Source organism: Apaloderma vittatum, unplaced genomic scaffold, assembly GCF_000703405.1.
Source record: "Apaloderma vittatum isolate BGI_N311 unplaced genomic scaffold, ASM70340v1 scaffold15467, whole genome shotgun sequence".
NCBI classification, from domain to species: domain Eukaryota; kingdom Metazoa; phylum Chordata; class Aves; order Trogoniformes; family Trogonidae; genus Apaloderma; species Apaloderma vittatum.
The window spans coordinates 20,666-36,601 of NW_009727935.1; the positions used below are offsets into that span (position 1 = coordinate 20,666).

At 34.5% G+C, this 15,936-nt stretch overlaps 1 protein-coding gene across 1 annotated transcript in view; it reads left to right on the forward strand.

The window, feature by feature from the left end:
• Positions 1-14,677, forward strand: part of XRN1 (5'-3' exoribonuclease 1) — a 32,613-nt gene extending 17,936 nt beyond the window's left edge. The window contains exons 21-42 of the mRNA XM_009873899.1: positions 389-502; positions 972-1,070; positions 1,222-1,337; positions 2,174-2,320; positions 2,660-2,749; positions 3,735-3,870; positions 4,592-4,648; positions 5,123-5,255; positions 6,364-6,433; positions 7,572-7,797; positions 8,445-8,546; positions 9,262-9,357; positions 9,529-9,643; positions 10,160-10,224; positions 10,615-10,725; positions 11,094-11,219; positions 11,538-11,694; positions 11,972-12,150; positions 12,349-12,462; positions 12,544-12,667; positions 13,621-13,772; positions 13,964-14,677. Of these exons, the coding sequence (XP_009872201.1) occupies positions 389-502; positions 972-1,070; positions 1,222-1,337; positions 2,174-2,320; positions 2,660-2,749; positions 3,735-3,870; positions 4,592-4,648; positions 5,123-5,255; positions 6,364-6,433; positions 7,572-7,797; positions 8,445-8,546; positions 9,262-9,357; positions 9,529-9,643; positions 10,160-10,224; positions 10,615-10,725; positions 11,094-11,219; positions 11,538-11,694; positions 11,972-12,150; positions 12,349-12,462; positions 12,544-12,667; positions 13,621-13,772; positions 13,964-14,254 (2,820 nt within the window). The 3' untranslated portion in view covers positions 14,255-14,677. The remainder of the gene's footprint in view (positions 1-388; positions 503-971; positions 1,071-1,221; positions 1,338-2,173; positions 2,321-2,659; positions 2,750-3,734; positions 3,871-4,591; positions 4,649-5,122; positions 5,256-6,363; positions 6,434-7,571; positions 7,798-8,444; positions 8,547-9,261; positions 9,358-9,528; positions 9,644-10,159; positions 10,225-10,614; positions 10,726-11,093; positions 11,220-11,537; positions 11,695-11,971; positions 12,151-12,348; positions 12,463-12,543; positions 12,668-13,620; positions 13,773-13,963) is intronic.
• Positions 14,678-15,936: the final 1,259 nt, after the last annotated feature.

Consider the following 15,936-nt stretch of genomic DNA (forward strand, 5'->3'; position numbering starts at 1 on the left):
AAGAGTGTATGCTTCTTTGAAACAAAAAAATGACCAAAAATAAGCTTCTTTAAGCAATGTTGATGTAATTTATTGTATAAAAAACGTCCTTAGGGTAAGTCTTTTGCTAAAAATTTGGGGACCCTGCTTCACAGTTTAGAGTTATTACTGAAAATATGGCTTTTGTCATTTTACTGATGATATTTTGAGTGAAGTACAGTAGTGGTGCTCTACAAGGTAGCGTAGTTGCTTGTATAACAACATTTGTAATCTAGTGTTAACCTCTGCTTTCAGTTAATTATTTCAAACAGATAATGTTTTGGATAAGTGTCTATTTGTATGAACTTTTTAATTATTCTGCTAAAACTGAATGGTATTTAATATTATCAATTTTGTTTTTTTCATGTAGGATATCAAAGCCTTTGACTCTCATTTTTCAAGCATCAGAACTTTGGATGACTTGTTTCCTTTGGGAAGTACAGCTTTTATGCTGGGATCTCCTTACTATGGCTGCATGGGAGAAGTTAGTTCCAGTAGTTTTATGGGTTTTTTTCCCCTAGATTTCTTTATTTGGAAGCCTAAAATAATCTAGGTATTTTGTGGCAGTAGTGGTCATTTGTTAGCTAAAATTTTAAATCAAGGATTCCCTGATGATTTAGTCAGAGGAGGAGGAGGGGATTCTTCTGCTTTCCCTGTTACTGTTGCTGGCATAACAGGAAAAAGGTAGCATGGCTTGAATGTAGGATTATTAATTATTTGGGGTAATTTACAATACAAAGAGTTCACATTCTGAACCATTTTCAGTCATGGATTCCTTTAATGCTGTTTGCCTCTATGAGGAAGCAGTGTAGAGGTCAAGGCAAGATGATTAATCCCAAAGCATATCTGTGCCTACTGCAGCAAAATTGCTCATAAAGTGGACTCTGAAGTCTAGTATCCAATGACTGATGTTTATTTAAAAACATTTTTAATGTGTTGTGTTTCTCTCCAAGGTTCAAGATTCACGTGATGTGATCACAGAAGGTAGAATTCGTGTAGTTTTCAATATTCCATGTGAACCCCAGCTTGATCTTTTAATACAGAACCAGCATGTAAGTGCTTCAGATCTACTGATAAAAGCTAAAACAATGTCTCAAATATATTTTGCAGTGGTAAATGTATTTAAGGGATGTTTCCATTTGTTTCCATTTATTTTTTGAATAAAAATACTTATCCTTATTTTTTTGTTTGTTTGTTTTAAAGAAATATTCAGTGAAATACAATCCTGCATATATTTTGGCCAGCCGTCTTGGAGTAAGTGGGTATCTTGTCTCCAGATTTACAGGGAGTATCTTTATTGGAAGAGGATCAAAGAAAAAGTAAGTTCTCTGTGTGACTTCTGACAGTAGAGAAGCTTTTGAATTCCAATACAACTCTACAGAAATTCTGATGTGTTTAGATGCTGTTCTTGACCAACTGTGTAACTGTTTTGTGATGTGAATTTTTCTTTTAAAGCATATTTGCTGTAAACTAAATTAATATGCAGTGTTTTTCTCTCCTATCATAAACTTCTTTTAAATTATTCTTTGCTGGAGAGTTGTTCTGTTGGCTTTAGTATTGTAGAAAGACAGAAATTACTTTTCTGGTTAGCTATTTGCATAGTTGAAGCTGGAGTTTGAACTGGCTCTGCCACAATGAGAACAAAAAGTGGGATGGGATGTAATTTCATTGTGCCAGTATAAACGGATAACAGTTGTACCTGGGTTTTGGTGTTTTTTTTAAGAACTAGTTAAGACTAAAAGTGCCTAAAATATAAAAGTGAGGCAATGTCTATTGTTCTCTGAATGTTAGAATTGTGGTTTCCCAGGACAGCTCACTGAAGAAGTAGTTGATGCATGAGCATCTTCTTGTCATTTAATGTGTATGTTTGTTCCCCACTGATTATTCAGGGACATCTTGATAAATGCCAGGTAGATTGTGGTTGATTAGATCACAATTAAGGAAGCAGGGTAAAATGTTCCCTCCCTTCCTTTGTAATAAGATATGGGCATGCATGGGGACAGCTACCGTGGCACAGCTCATGTCCTGTAACATTTACAGCTGTCGCAATGCTAACAAGTAAACAATACAATGAATTTAGTTTCCCTGTTTAAGGCTGAGGATGTATGTTTATGTGTTTTTTAATGTAGGTACACATGTTTTTTCTTATTTCCAGTTCTCATGGAGATTACAAAGCGAATGTGGGGCTAAACCTGAAGTTCAATAAGAAAAATGAAGAAGTTCCTGGTTATACTAAGAAAGTTGGAAATGAATGGCTATATTCTTCTGCAGTAGAACAGCTACTTGCTGAGTATTTAGAAAGGTAAATATTGGATATGAACTTATCCACCTTTGTATCAGTCTTTGGATTTTGTGTTTTGGACACAGATCTTCTAAGAACTGATGAGTTTTCTTCTGGAGATTGCTTGATGCAATTTCTTTTATTCCAGTATTCTCCTTCCCTTGCATATTTTGGGATAGAGTAATTTTGTCAGCAGCTTAACCTTTTGACAAATAAACAGTATGGCACTAAATTAAGTAAAAGAGAATCCATCTGAGCTCCGGAAGTTTTGAAACCTATCAATGTTTGTTTTGGTGAGACTTTTTGGGGGATCTGTGCTGATGGGGAAATTAATTTTTTCTTCCATTTATTAATTTTTAGGGTCCCTGAACTATTTAATTACATAGGCAAGAATAGCCAGGAAGATATCTTCTATGAAGATGACATTTGGCCTGGAGAGGATGAGAATGGGTAAACCATCTTTCCTTTTTTTTTTTTTTTTTGTTTGTTAGTTGTGTTTTTTTCCTATAATATGTATAAAGGCTGACAACATTGTGAAACTGATGATGATCGTATAGTGGCTGCTATGTAACTGAAACCTTGCTGTTCCTATTGTACATTACAGTTACAGAGTTCGAGTCTCTCTGTTCGACTCCTATCTCAATTCCAATAAATGAGAAGTATAATTTTCATGGCTACTTCATAATTCTTGCTTTTAATGTAACCTTCAGTAAACATAGTCACATAAATAGTTACAAAATCACCAAAAGATCATTTCTGGAAAATAAGCAATAATTATTTCAATTCTTTAAGATTACTTTGAATTTGAAAAATAACATGCAGAATTTAAAGTACTTGGCACATTTTTAGTATATTTTAAGTCAGTTTCAAGGGAGACAAGAAGCAACCTTGGTTCCAGATACAGTGTAGTAACATTAAAACAATCTTTTATTTTTTTGTTAGTAATACCTATTCGTGGGCTTGAGTTGGCAAGTCTGCATGATGCTGCACTCTGCAGAACTCTTTACGAGGCAGATATACCATTCTGTTGTAAGAATCTCAGGTTTGTGCTCCATTATACCAGAGAGGCATGTCTTGAAGCTCTTTCCTACTGTGTTGTGAGAAACAACTGGTCACAGAACCTTAAATCACGGCTGGACACAGTTCATTGAATACAAACATAATTTACAGAGTGGTTTAAAATAATTTAATTTTTAATTTTTTTTCCTGAGATGAAACTTCAGGTTGTAGTTTTGAAACAGTATTGCATGATTCAGTTAGACTTATTTTTTTTAACCCTCTATTGTAAACTCACAGATAACTCTTAAATTGTTACTTTGAGTGTATACAAGCATTATAGCTATATCTTAATACATGGCTGATTAAGTCAAGCAACATGGCAAAATGCTTAGTTTATGCAGTTAAAAGTTTTAATTCTTGATTGTTTTTTATTTAGAGCTGAGAAAGTTCAAGAAATTGTTGCCTGGTTAAAGGCACATCCTGTGTCTGCTTTGTCTCGCTCATCTTGTGATTTGCAAATTTTGGATGCAGCCATTGTTGAGAAAATTGAAGAAGAAGTAGAGAAATGCAAGGTATGCAGCTTGATATTGTGAGCAGGGAGGAATCAAAAAGCAGCTGCTCATTGTTTTCCAAGTTCTTGAATTAAAATAAAATGATTGAAGATTACTTGTCATTCCAAAGAAAAAAAAATGCAGAAAGTAGTGTCAGATCTGAATTCGTAATGTAATTCGTCCCAGAAATTCAGAAGAGCTTATTATTAATCTTTGACTCACCTTTTTTTTAGGTGATTCAGTAGCATTAGACCATACTCTGAACTCTGACTTTTGGTGATTTCAGAAAGACACAGATGTTGGTATACAGTCTGAACTACTGCAGTATTGTTTCTAAGTGCAGTCTCAGCTGTTCTTCCCTTGCAGTTTTTCTTTGGCCTGAAGAAAATTAGAAACTTGTTTTCTGAAGGCCATAAGGGGCCAAGGAAAGAATGATAGAAGAAGATAAGGGCAAAGCGACATGAAACAGTGGGCTTATGTCTTTGAAATAACTTGCAGGGAGTGTTAATAAAATTGGTGTCAATTCTAGAATTCGCCAAAAAATGCATCAAGTTTGGTAAGAAGTCAGTCATGTTTTTAAGAACTGGACTTAGTCATTCTAAAGACTTGATGAAAGCTGTGTATCTTTATGTAAAAGAAACAAAATCATTCTATGTTATCTTTTCAGGTGCTTTGTTGTACCTGAAATCCAGTATTGGTTCCTGCACTAGTTTGTAATGACTTTCTGTTCCTTTTTTTTTAGCAGAGAAAGAGCAACAAGAAGGTGCGAGTAACTGTGAAACCTCACTTGCTGTACAGAGTAAGTGATGTTTGGGTTAAGTTGTGCAGATCGTATTTATTTTATCGAAGCACACCAATTTTCAGAGAGTGGAATTATTTCCTACTTTTGGTCCTTCATACTTGTACAGTTCTCTGCCTTTTGTTCAGTTCTTGACATAGGACCAACTGCTCATCTTGCCTGGTATTTCACAGATACTTGTATTACTCGTACAGGCAGGTTACACTTGATGTTTTTAATTTGTCTAAATTCATCTTCTTAGTCTGCCTTGGATCATGCTGGTTCTCAGGCAGAAGCAGCGAGTGAGAATTGCAAGAAAAAAAATGAGTTTGCTTTGTGTCTGGGGAGGGAAGATTCTATGTTACTAACATTTGTTTTAATTTTTTTTCCTAGAAAATTTGCTTTATAGTATGATTCAGATATTGTTATAAATGCATTTTGAATGTTATCTCTGTTTTTTTTGCAAACATTAATACAGTCTCTGGTTATTGTCAGCCATTAGAACAACAGAACGGGGTTGTTCCAGATCGAGATGCAGAGTATAGACTCTTTGACCGTGTTGTCAATGTGAGACAGAACTTTTCTGTTCCAGTTGGTCTTCGAGGTACCATTATAGGAATTAAAGGAGGTAATATTTTCTTCATAATTGTAACATTACAGCTACATAACAGCTCAGCTAGTGATGTGAAACCAGGCTTCAGAAAAGTGTTTTGTGCAGTGGTTGTGAACACACAGATATTTCTCACCTGTGAAGCATATGCAAATTGAAGCCAGTAACGGCATATTTACTGTTTTAAGTTACACATACAGGCTTTCTATTTTAATTTCATGTGTTACACAGCTGTACTTTTAATAAGAAATTACTTACCGTTTGTTCTTAATATGGAGAAGGCAGAGAGATCAATGAGAGAGAATGCAGACTGCAGAAAAGAAACAAAAAGTTACAGAAAGATATGGATAAAGTTAGAAGGATTAGAAATGAAAACAAGTATTAGCCTTAATACTTAAACTGAACATAATTTTATCAAACACGATTTATCTCAAATTGTTTTATTTGGAATTCGATTTTTGCTGTGTGATCGTCCATTTCTGTAAAATGGCATGGAGTTAGATCTTCTTTGTCAAGATTATCCACAAATCTCTTTTTAGGTAAATAAAATTATTTACTGAATCAGGTTAAGTGTAGCAGTTTGGGATCTAGTAATAGAAATTGTTTTCTTACCTGGCATTTAAGTAGTTGCTTTCTTGTTCAGTTTGCATCAGGCAGAATCTTGAATAGATGAGGCTTGCATGCAGCTTTTTTAAAGAGGTATTCTTTCCTCTGCAATGATTTTATACTACTGTAATTTTAAAGGAGTATTAGTCTGTCATTATGTAATGTTAAAGCTCTTGGTTTCTGACTGCCCTAATGTAAAGATGGCTTGCATCTCTTTTCTGGCAGTTTCTGACAACTGTGACACTCTGCTATAAATTGCAGTTCTGTTAATGCAGGTTGATAAGTATTATGCGCAGTACATTTATGTTGAAAGTCTATCGAAAAGAGCAGCTGTATTTGACTTTGACAAGCATTTCTGTATTGCTGTTAATCAAATTACTTAAGGAATACAGATTTTTTTGTTGTTAACTACTTATTTTTCTTTTCGTTATTTATTGCATAATTAATATAGATATTTACATAAATTAGATGAAAACAGCTAATGTGACATATGCAGGATGACATTTTACTTTTTCTATAGCTATTAGAGAAACAGATGTGCTCTTTGAAGTTTTGTTTGATGAAGAATTCCTTGGAGGCCTAACTATAAGGTTTGTGCAGAGAGTTTCATAGTCATTTCATGCTATTGGTATAGATGGCATGAAAATGTTGCCTCTGGCTTTGTTGACTATTTTTAATGCCTCTTTATAAAACTTGGTTTCTCAACAGTGTCAATTTTTATTTCATTTGTGGATTTTTTTGTCTCTTTTAGTAGGAGTAATTTTTATTACACATATGATAATTTTGGAAATTCTTTTTAGGATTTCTTGGTGTATTTAGAAGTTTGTGTTTTGTAGAAAGCAAATATGAACGAGCAGAATAAAGCACTAGGTCCAAATGTCTTTGTAAAATGAATATGTAGAAACCAGGTTATTATCAGTATGTCTTTAACATATAGATTGAAAAATAGTCAGTAGTCATCTGTTCTCTGAAGGAAGGACTCTGAACTATCAATAATTGATACTCAGGCATTAAATTCTAACCATTAACAACCTAAAACGTTTCTCAAGAGGTGAATGCTTTTGTTTTAAACACTGTGATAACTCTTGGATTTTAAGTAAGCAGGTAAACTTCCAAGTGCACTAATTTACCCAGCAGACTTCATTTTACTGTTGTTCTTAGATCAATTAATTTTCATGACAAATTAGAGGAAAACTTACGTATTCCCTGCATTCAGCAAGCATCACACAATCCTATCCCTTTGCAAGAGCATGTCCTGTAACACAGATTGTCTTCAGTATTCAGAATCTTAAAGGAAGCTATAAAACTGACTAAATGCTGCTTACCTTTAATTTATAATTCTGCTACTGGCTTCAGTTTTCGTCTTGGAAAAAGAAAATAGTATTTTTGTCTGGTTCATCATTTTTTTACAGAAGTATTTACTATAGAACTGTGCTATAACAACTGACTCATGTTTGAAATTTCTTTGAACGCAGCAATGAAAGGTAGAATATAAACTCAGAGTAGTAGTAACTACTGTTGTTTTCTGGTTTTGACGCGAGAGGCCAAAGGGACGCACAGTGGGCTTAATGGTACTAGATTTCAATGTCGGATACAGTTTTCAGCCTCTTCTGTTCAAACTTGAGTCGTTATTTTTTGGCATAAAGGCAAGAGTGTTGTTAAATCAGTTTAATTGTTGACGTTTCAATATATCGACATGGAATAACTATGTAATTTGCTTTTCTTAAGGTGCTCACCTGCCAGAGGGTATCGTCTGCCATCAAGTGCCTTAATTAACCTTTCTCATGGTAGTCGGTCAGAAATAGGAAACCAAAAACTGACAGCCATAGTTAAACCTCAGCCAGCTGTGAATAACAACAATTCATATGCATCTGATCTGTCATCTGTGTACTCGCAGAAAGTGCATCTGGGAGGTCTTAACCATTCTCCTCGCTCCCTTTTTGTTCCTACTCAAGTAAGACTTCTCTTTCACTTGTACAAAAATGTTTTTCCCTAAAAGCTGAACTGTGACCATAGTTGTTATCTTCATTGGTACAAACAAATCTTAATTTTTATTCCAGTATATTAGAAGTAGGATAATCCTTCTCTTGGAACAATTAGTTAATTCAATAATGAAAAGGCCCAGAAGTTCCTTATTGACAGTTGTTTTGCTTTGAGTAGCTCCAGTTTCATTTCCAAGATACAAGCTTGGAGCAGTGACACCACAAACAAATAATTTGTTTGTGAAGGGATGCATTTATTTCCCTATAGCTCTGTTCCAAGTAATGATTCCTGTATGTTGAGTTTGTTCATGCTCAGAAAAACTATTTCATTGATAATTTTGCTTCTTGGTTATGATTTACTTTGCTTGAAAATAGAGTAAAGGAGGAAAAAATTACAGGTAAATTGGGGTTCTCATGGGTTTAATTACACTTTATTTTTTTAAAAATGACTTTTTTATATTAGTTTAATGAGTAACTTCATATTGCTGTAGGTGTGTTTGAAAAGAATCGTCTCATGTTTTCTAAACCTATACAAGAAAAGCTACTTTCTGAAAGGACATTTAAGGCAATGAAACACTTCTGATTTTTTTTAAAATATTTTTTTCCCTCAATGATTTAGCAGCTGAATGGAAGACAGCATTACAATCTCAGGGCTGAAAATCAGGGCAACTCTAACTCACCCCAGAAAGCATCATTTCTGAGCGGCAATCAGAAAAAAAAAGTGAGTGTTCTGATGCATTTAGTATTGGATTCAAATGTCTCAATATTTATTTCGGCTCCCTAGAGTGGATGTCCTTTTCTTATGATTAACAGAGAGCTTTGTTTTAGTACATCAGGTGTTGCAGTCCAGATACAGACTGGAGCAGAACTTTGTCCCAGTTCTTGAATGAGTATTATATCCTTGTTATCCTTGTTTAGATAGCTGAGCTTCAGTTCTGTGGTAATATACCTACAATGTTACAAAGTTACTGTGATTAATAAGACCTTACAAAATAATGTATTAATAGCAAAACATAAGAGTACTACTGGTATGAGAACATGCTTTTGAAATAATTTTGAATTATTATCTGAGCTTAATTTTACTCAATGATCTTTCCTATGTTCATAACTTTGATTAATAAAACAAAAACAGTTTCAGAGGAAAACTTATATACACAGAAGTTGCCCCAATAGCCTGTTTCATAGATTAAATGCCTCCAAGTTCAACTAGTGTCAGTATGAAAACTTCTGTCATTTGAGCACTGTTAGACTTTCTGTATTTTCAGCATAACTTTGTACATGGTTATATTATGTATATGACTATCTTTGTATATGATTTGAGCACTGTTAAACTTTTCATATTTTCAGCATATCTTTGTTTAGCTTTGATTAGCTGTTCAAAAGTTGAGTTTATGGTTGATGAGTTTTTGGAGCGGTGTTGTTTCTTATTTTGTCAGGCACAGAGCAAGCAAGATGATGAATTCTGCAGCATATGGCAATCATTGCAGAGTTCTGGGAAGTCTCACCACTTTCAGCAAAACATGCATGCAAAGGTTAGTATAGAAACTTTAAACAAATCCCCATATTCAAAATATGAAGGCCCTTAATTTCATTACATCAGAAAACTTTCTAGTTAATGTTAAAAATAATTCCTCTGCATGAAGTATTCTTACACACATTATTATGCATAGTTCTGGAAAGAGGTTTGATGTTTGAAATCCTAGGGTGCAGTTCTACCTCAGGAAATCAAGCTGGGAACTTGCAATGAGTTCTATAAGCCAGGATTCAATGAAAAGAGCTTTAAAGGTCAGCAAAGAAAACAGGAGCCATATAAAAAATGTAAGTACTATAATTAGAAACTTTGTTTAGGAGAACTACTTGTTTTACTTGATAATGCCTATTGAGTTTTTTTGTAGTTACCAAGAGAAGACAGTTTATTATAATTACATACACGCTCTATTGCATTTTTTATTGTCAAATAATGTCCCTGGTGTGCATATTAGGTTATTCCACACATAATCCTGAACCTTTTAATCAAGCTGTTCTGCATTATTTTGAACTTCTACTCGTCTGATACAAAAACAAACAAAAAAAAGCCCCAGCTTGCCTTTGGAAATTTGCTTGTGGTTATATTTGTAGAATATAGACTTAGATGTATTACTGCATATGCTTCATTTTATTCTCTCCTACAAGAAAAGTACACACCAGATGACCTGTAAAGAATCAATTAAGCATTTGGTACAACCACTTAGTTTAATACAACTCTGTGTATTTGTATGGAATTACTATTTTTTTTGAGTGTTAATTATTATTACAATTTTTAAGAGCATTTCAAAAGAATGCATTCTTTTGTAGTTAAAGAAGATTCCAAAGTTACAAGAGGTGACAGTCAGCCACGTAATAAAATATCAAACAAACAGGTAAATTCTTCTGTACTGAGTAAATGTATTCTTCTGTTTTCATTTGATCTGATCCATCATTTTACAGATGTCTCTATAACTGGCATATTAGTTGATTGTTTTACTAGGTAAATTCTGTTTTGGAGATTTTTTTCCTTTAAATGTTTTATAGAGAGAAAATGAGAGAAAGTGTTTCAGATGTATAATGATACCAAATTATTTTCCTATTCCTCTCAGATTTTAAAAGCTATGCTGCACTGGGAAAACAACAAATGCTAGGTTTTCAGTAAGCTGAAATCCTCTAAGAATATTAGTTTTTAAAAGCTATGTGTAGATGCATGTCTAATAAGATAGTGTTGTAGTAAGTAATGGGGTATTAGTATTCAATAATAAATGCTGCATTTATTTCAGAGTTTTTCAGATGTGAATAAGTACAGCATCAAACTTTTGAAGAGGAATGAAAGTCCCAACATGCCTGCAATTCACAAAACTGCAGTTGATGGTCCCTGTACAGGTGGAAAGGTAGGATCTAGATAGTTGATTTTCTTGTTCTCTGGACTCTGCGACTGGAAACTTTAGTTTCCAGTCCATTTTGTTCCAATTACTCCTGGTTACTTGTGTGCAAATCCATGTTACCTGTATAAACTCAGTCATCCTTTAAATCCATTCTTTAATGGTGAATACTTGCATCTGTTTAGTATGCAAAATCTGATGTAGTCTCTGGATATTCATTTGCATTCTAAGCAGACAAGACTCTGATCTCCTTAAGCTAAGACAAAAAAATCCTGAATGAGCATAAAATTAGCTTCAAACTAGTATACCCTTCCTCTTGCATCTGTTTGTAATATGCTGAGTTCTTATACCTTTCTTTTTTTTTAATTTGTATTAAGAAGGACAGTGAACTTGAAAGCCTTCTAGCTTCTTTGAAAATTTCCAAAGAAAATGAAGTGCAGACTTACTCCAAGGAAGTAAGAGATACAAAGGAAGAACATCTGTCACCACAGTCATTTGCTATGGTCTGTATATTGCAGGAATCGTTACATTGCAATTCAGCATCTGTTACCTTAGCATCAATGCTTCTATTAAAAGAAAGTCAATGAAACCTCATACTGCCTTTTGAAACATATTGATGAGCTGCTAATTAGCTATTCTCAAAGAAAATTAACAAAATTCCTTTATGCTAAGATACTGTTATCTGTGCTTTGCTAAAATGTAACTGACAGGAAAAAAAAAATACCAGATTTTTTTACCAATTATGATGTTCAGAGTTAAGTCAAAAGGTAGTATTACCTGAATGCCATCATGTCCCTGAATGGTTTATTTTATTTTTAAAGAAAGGAACACAGATGCTCAAAGAGATTTTGAAGATAGATGGCTCTGACCTGGAAACAAGGAATGAAGTGAAATCTCAAGTTAATGATGTTCCTGCTCCCTCTAGTAGACAGGATTACCATGGAGCTGCCTTGCAATATATACAAACAAAAAAAATGGGTATGTTTTGACAATCAGCTCATAGTTCAGAGCTTCAGAGCTTGTAGTGACATTATGGAACATAGCTAATAGCATAGTATTTATTTTCAAAATAGAGTAATAAATTGTCCATCTTTTTCAGTTCTTCTTCTTGATAAAGAACTAAAAATCTCTTCGTATATAGGGCTCTGGGTTTTGTTAATAAAAAGTTGCTATCCTTTCAGTGCAGGAAATATTTCTGATGCAGCCTTTTTGCCTTTTGGTGTTTTTTTGTTGTTGTTTTTTTTTCTTTTGTCAGCTGCTTCTATGAACAAGCCTCATAGTGCTGGAGGCCCTCAGAACACACCAGCACTGGAAACTGGAGGTCACACTTTTGCTTGTCCACAGCCTGCACTGTCTGCTGTTTCTGAACTTTCTCGTATTTGTTCTCTTACTGGAATGTCTCAGCCAGATTTCTCCTTCCTAACAACACCACAGGTAAAAAGCTTTTTCTCCAAAAGTTACAAGCCTCAGCTTTGGTTCAGCTGTTGTATATTAAACATTTGGACTGAGCATTGAAATCCACCTAAAAATATACCTTCAGCCTTTTGTTGCCTTTTTTCATAACAAACAAATCCTCTTTTTCTGTCTCAGAGCTTGTCAGAAGTCTCCAAAATCTTATCTGTTTTTTTCTAGACCATGACAGTTTGTCACATAAAATTATCGAATGGTTTGTTGGTTCATGGACCACAGTGTCATTCTGAAGCTGAAGCAAAGGAGAAAGCTGCACTTTTTGCTTTACAGCGTTTGGTGAGGATATGAAGAATCTTTTAAAATGTATGTCTCCGTTGCATTGCATCTGTTTGCAATCCTCTGTTTCCATCTTCATAGAGTTCTATAGGAGTAAACTTCCCTTTGCCTCCACCTCCGCCTCCACCAGTGTTTCCAAATTATCAACCACTGGGTGTTCCTGTACCACCTGGATCTATTCCTCCAATATTTGGACAACCTCCTGGTAAGTATTTGACTAGTACAGGTTTCAGATATTGACCCAATAGCCTGTAACTGTAGTTGTTGTTCATATTAACATGTGTGCTTTCCAAAAAGGCCTATTTTCAGTCTTCGTGTATGTAGTTGTAGTTGTATGTCTGAACAACTCTGAAAACAGTCCATGAACATCTTCTCATCAATATGCAAATTAATTCAATACAAAGAATTGTGTCTTTCCCAATTATTTCTTTTCCTTGAGAGTCCATTCAGTCTTAGTTGTTTTTTGGTTGTGGATTTTCTCCCCTTCAAAACAGTAGTAAGAAGTTCAAACTGATAGTCCCAGTCCAGGATTCGTAAGAAATCTCTTCCTTGATTTTCTACATAGATTTTTCCTTTGTATAGTTAATGGTTATCCATGCATTACTGTTTGTCTTTATAACTAACTTTCACTGAAGTGCTGCAGCACAAGCCAAACATTACTGTGGCAAGTAACCCCTCAAAAAATTACTAAAAGTCCTGGTGGCGTTTCTGTACTCTACTAAAGCTCACATTCACAGCTAGTAATTAATGAGTCAGCACTATTGTAGTATCCCAGTAACCCATAGAGCAACTGCTACATCTCTTTTCCCCAGGATTTCTGCATTGACTTGTTTCAAAAGGGTGCTCTAAACTTGCAATCTTCTACTAATACAGTTCACTCAGCTAAGGAGCAAAGATCCTAAGTTATGTGTGCTCTGAAATACAGATGCCGTGCCTTAGTGCTCTTAACTGTGCTATCATCTATGTGTAGTTCTGTAAAAGTAGAACTGGGATTTTTTTGGTAATAAATAAATAAATACTTCTACTTCTAAAGTAAATATGAAGATTACAAGGCTTTATTGGTAAGGAAAACAAAATGCAGACAGATGTAGTTGGGGTCTTGGGGAGTAGGTATCCTCTTTTTGAGGAGAGTGTGCTAAAAGTTACTTGTTTTCACAGCTAATATAATGCCTCCATCATCTCACATGTTTGGTCCAGTGTCCTGGGGAACTCCAGTGCCTAAACATTATTATCCTGGCTCCTATCCAGGAAATGTGTCTCTTGCAGCGACTATACCAGTTGGTTCTCACAACCAGTTTATACCTCTGCAGGTAAGATTGGCAGATTTGTCTTAATATCCTAATGTGCCCATCTGATGAATAATGCAACAACACCCCTACTGTGAAGCATGACCTAGTATTAGAAAATTATTGTGAAAAATTGTATGCATGATTTCTAAAAGTGGAATATTTGCAGTTTTTTGAGAATGCTTTCTGTTAAATAATATTTATTTAATTTAAAGGTAACTAAAAAAAGGGCTGCTAGCAAGAAAAACTTTGAGCTCAAGGAGTTTCAGAGTTCCCCTCAAGCTGCACCACTAAAGAATGAACGGCCAGTGTCTTCTGACCATATTCAGCAAGATAGTTCTTCAGCTCCTTTAAAATCTCCTCAAGCAGCTCAATCCACTGTTTCATTTCAAGACAATGTGGCTACTCCAACTGTTCCTCATAAAAAATCAACAACAAACACTTCCAGCAAGCGAAAGCCAAGAAAGCTGGCTGTCAATTTTGGCGCACCAAAATCTTCAGAATAAATATGGTAGCTAGGTGTATTTTAACTCTTCCCCCACTGTTATGTTCTATCATTTAAAAAACCCCAGGAAGCTCTATTAAAAAGACCAGCCACTTTAAGTGTAATATAGAATGAAATATGGTTTATTTGCTATGATTTCAGGTTATTTTGAAAACTGTAAAAATTATGTTCAAACTTAATTATTTTGACTTAAATTAGAAAAAGCCGTAAATGCTGAGTTAAGGTTGCCATGCCCCCTGTTCTGCCTAGGTTTCTAAACAGCGGCTTACAGACTGTACCCATAAGCAGCAATAACAGTGGCAACCTTAACTCAGAATTGCCCTGCTTTTTGTGAGGGATATGGAGCAGTAATAAGTTGGGCATCTAACATTTAGTATGATATTTTGTATTTTAGCTTATTTTTAAGTAGTGTAATAAGGCAGAAAGATAAAAATCTTGAAGTGCTCTTCAGGTCCTTCTCAGTTGAATCAATGTGACTAAAACCTAACTACAGAGGAATTGCCAATTTTGCTTTAACTACGAACTGCTAGGTTTTATAACAGAGGTCAGCAATTTTACAAATTTCAAAATGTAGATATTACGGTATCTCTAGTATTAGAGTGGCAAAAAATGGTTGCTGATGCAGAATCTGTTCCCGGAGTTTTATTTATAGGATGTATGAAACAAAAAAATATGTTTGCAAAGTAGAGACCTCTTTGGTAAAGTATGCTTGATTTCTTTTATCTAGAAGTGTTACCAATTTCATTATTTTCTGATTATAAAATTATATACATCTCTAATACAGGTCTGTCTAGCCTCCTAAAGTGCTAATGATATCTTTTTTCCTAAACTGTAAAAATGCCTGGAGTTAAAAGATGTCCATTTGTGTAGTATGGCTGTCAAAGTTAAGTTTACTTAGAGTCCATTTCTCCCTCTCATAGTCTGCACCCCAAAAACTTCCCTAGGTTATTCTTGTTGCTAGTGACTTAATATTTATTTTTCCATTTTGTGAAAGAAGTTCTAATTATCAGAAACTGTCACTATTGGTTCCATAAGAATATTCAGACAAAAAGTCAACTTCTATTTTTGGGAGGAGCAATACTGTAAAAGAGCTCTGTCATTCTTAGTTCATATAAGGAAAAATAGAAGATTCAAAGGCCCATGTACTATTTTGAACCCACATGTACCATTCTTATTGACAATAATAAGAAATCTTCAGTCTAAGAGAAAATTTGAAGCCTTGGTTGGTGCTGTTTATTGGCATTAATTAAATTTCATGCTTCTTATTTAGTCTAATTTGTTTCAGAAAAATATTTTTCGGCTGAGGCCCCGGAAGCTTAGAAATAAAGCATACCTGAGTGATTAATTTTGTTGCCTCCAGACAGGTTTCATGTTGGATCTGCAAGTCTGTAGACTTTCTTTCATCTCCCCTACCTTGTTCTTTGCCTCTTGGTATAGTACTAAGTTTTGCATTGTTACTGGGTTATAGGATTTTTTTTATGTTGATTTCTCCAAAGCAGTTGTTGCCTCAGCAGTATTTGTAGAATAGCAGCAAGCCCTATAAAAAGGATCACAGAGGTAAAACCAAGGTTAAGAAATTTATTTTACTTAGCATCACAAATATTTTAGAATAGTCTATAGACAGTCTAAAAATAGATTGATTTTGTTGTTCTCTCTAGTCTTAAGAGAGTTTGAAGGCATATT